This window comes from Ambystoma mexicanum, chromosome 3p (genome assembly GCF_040938575.1).
Source record: "Ambystoma mexicanum isolate Mex_15411 chromosome 3p, UKY_AmexF1_1, whole genome shotgun sequence".
NCBI classification, from domain to species: domain Eukaryota; kingdom Metazoa; phylum Chordata; class Amphibia; order Caudata; family Ambystomatidae; genus Ambystoma; species Ambystoma mexicanum.
The window spans coordinates 896776418-896778713 of NC_090925.1; the positions used below are offsets into that span (position 1 = coordinate 896776418).

A 2296-nucleotide genomic window follows, 5' to 3' on the forward strand; every position below is an offset into this window, starting at 1 on the left:
GGCTTGTTCCCACTCTGGCCAAACTCACACACCATAACCCCAGGGTTTAAATTGATTGCTAAGAGAAACATTTACGATGCACTGATAGGCAGGATGAAGCAGGACTGTATGGCACTGAGTACCGGTGTTTGTATATGATCTCTAAGCCGGTGTATGGCTTTGAGGAATATCTTGACATTGTTAGCCCTTGGTATGCATGTTCACTATACTTACAGCTATGCACAATTACGCTGAAAGTAGCGCATTATACAGCAAAATGGAGGCCTGCCAGTGGTCCTGTCTGTCCAGTTTGTGGTACCAACGATGAAACCGTCCTGCACTTTATGCTTTTTTGCACTACTTATAATGACCTTAGATCTTGTTAGTTACTCCTGCTGTTTAGATTGAGGAATGTGAGGACAGTGTTAGCAGCCCTTGAGCTTTGCACCAATTCTAAAGATTTCGTCGAAGTTTTTTATGTGTCAAAATTCTTGCTGCAGGCTTGGTTGAGAAGAACACGAATAATGGGTTATTTACTTTCTGTTAATGGTGCAGATTAATTTTATTACTTTTAGCTTTCACAAATCTAAATTATATTGCTTGGGATCTGACAATTGTCACATATCTTGTAAACTTAACTGTGACTGATGATTGATGAGCTTATGATGTGATTGTAGGTTTTAGTTACAACTGTATGTTGGCATTTTGTAAATTAGTAATGTGTCTTTATGTGTCTTTATGATGTGTATTTTGTCGTTCAAACTTTTATGGCTCGACCTGCCGAATAAAGATGTGTTTCATCATGAGGTTCATCATTATTGTAATTATTTTTGTCCTTCAGAAATTCTCCTACTTAAAATTTGTTTCATGGCCCTTTTCACTTCTACATTCCTCAAAGTATAGATGATAGGGTTAAGCAACGGAGTAATAAGACCACAGAAAACTGAAACCATTTTATCCAGTGAGAATGTGGTGGCTGGCCTCATGTAAATGAATACACAGGGCCCAAAAAAGATAGTAACAACTGCTAGGTGGGCACCACATGTAGAGAGGGCCTTGCGCTTCCCTTCAGCTGAGCGTTTTCTTACCGCAAGCAAGATCGATGTGTAGGAAACTATCAGGATAAGAAAACAAACCAGCGAGATGAGTCCTGTATTGGAGATGATCAAGGCTCCTGTGAGAAAGGTGTCTGTGCAGGCCAAGGTGAGCAAGGGTGGTACGTCGCAGCAGAAATGGTCTATCTCATTAGACCCACAGAAGGGCAAGGTCATCATCAACAGCTCCTGTGCTGTGGAGTGCACCGCCCCCCCAACCCAGCAAGCCAACACAAGCAGGTTACAGACCCTCCTGCTCATGATAGTCGTGTAACGCAAAGGATTGCAGATGGCCACGTAGCGATCAAAAGCCATCACTGTAAGAATGAACATCTCCACACAGCCAAAGAAGTGCAAGAAGAATATTTGGGACAGGCATCCGCTGTAAGAAATGCTCTTTTGCTTGGATAGGAAGTCCACCAGCATCTTGGGGGCAGTGACAGATGGGTAGCACAGGTCAGTGAAGGAAAGGTTGCTGAGGAAAAAGTACATGGGGGAGTGAAGAGACGAGTCTGACTTCACTGTCACGATGATGAGTAAATTTCCAAGCAGCGTGAGAATGTACACCATCAAAAACACCAGAAACAGGACGATCTGCAGATTTGGGTTGTGGGAAAAACTTAAAAGGATGAATGTTTCTACAGTGGTTTCATTCCCCATGTTTTTGTATTTTATTTCAAAATTAGGATATCCTGTGGAGAAAAGAAAACAGATATAAATATAATTAAAGATGAATACTGAAACAGCAAAACAAATTGGGGATAGTATGGGTGTGTCCATGTACTAATTTGCAGACACTCAAAAAGTAAAATGTTCTGTTGCTCGAGTGATACAATTTAATTGTAATAGTTTTTTTATAACATGCTTAATACCTGAGCTCGGTTTCTAAGGGCGGATCCAGGATTCAAACCTCTGTTGCTCTGTGTGGTCTTGCTTCCAAGACCAGCACGTTGCCCCGTTCAATTAATACCATATTGGTGTTCCTTGTCCTATTTTACAGACATCTTTATAATGAACAATTGGAGCTTTGTGAACATTAAGGATTTTTGAATACTGAGGTTTTGTTCCAATAGACTTCAAGCACTGAATGCACTTGACACTTTGATTTTTACATTAGCACATGCACTTGTCACTTTAAAAAAAAAACTGTATTTATTGTGTGCTTGACATTACAACAAGAAGTAAGAATAGCAGCGTTAATTAGTGCGATAATTTCTATCAGT

The 2296-nt window shown here is 40.4% G+C and overlaps 1 protein-coding gene across 1 annotated transcript; it reads right to left on the reverse strand.

The window, feature by feature from the left end:
• Window positions 1–803: 803 nt before the first annotated feature.
• On the reverse strand, window positions 804–1733 carry LOC138579643 (olfactory receptor 4E2-like). Its single transcript, XM_069649895.1, has one exon. The coding sequence runs from the start codon at window positions 1731–1733 to the stop codon at window positions 804–806; it is 930 nt and encodes a 309-aa protein (XP_069505996.1).
• Between the last annotated feature and the right edge of the window lie 563 nt (window positions 1734–2296).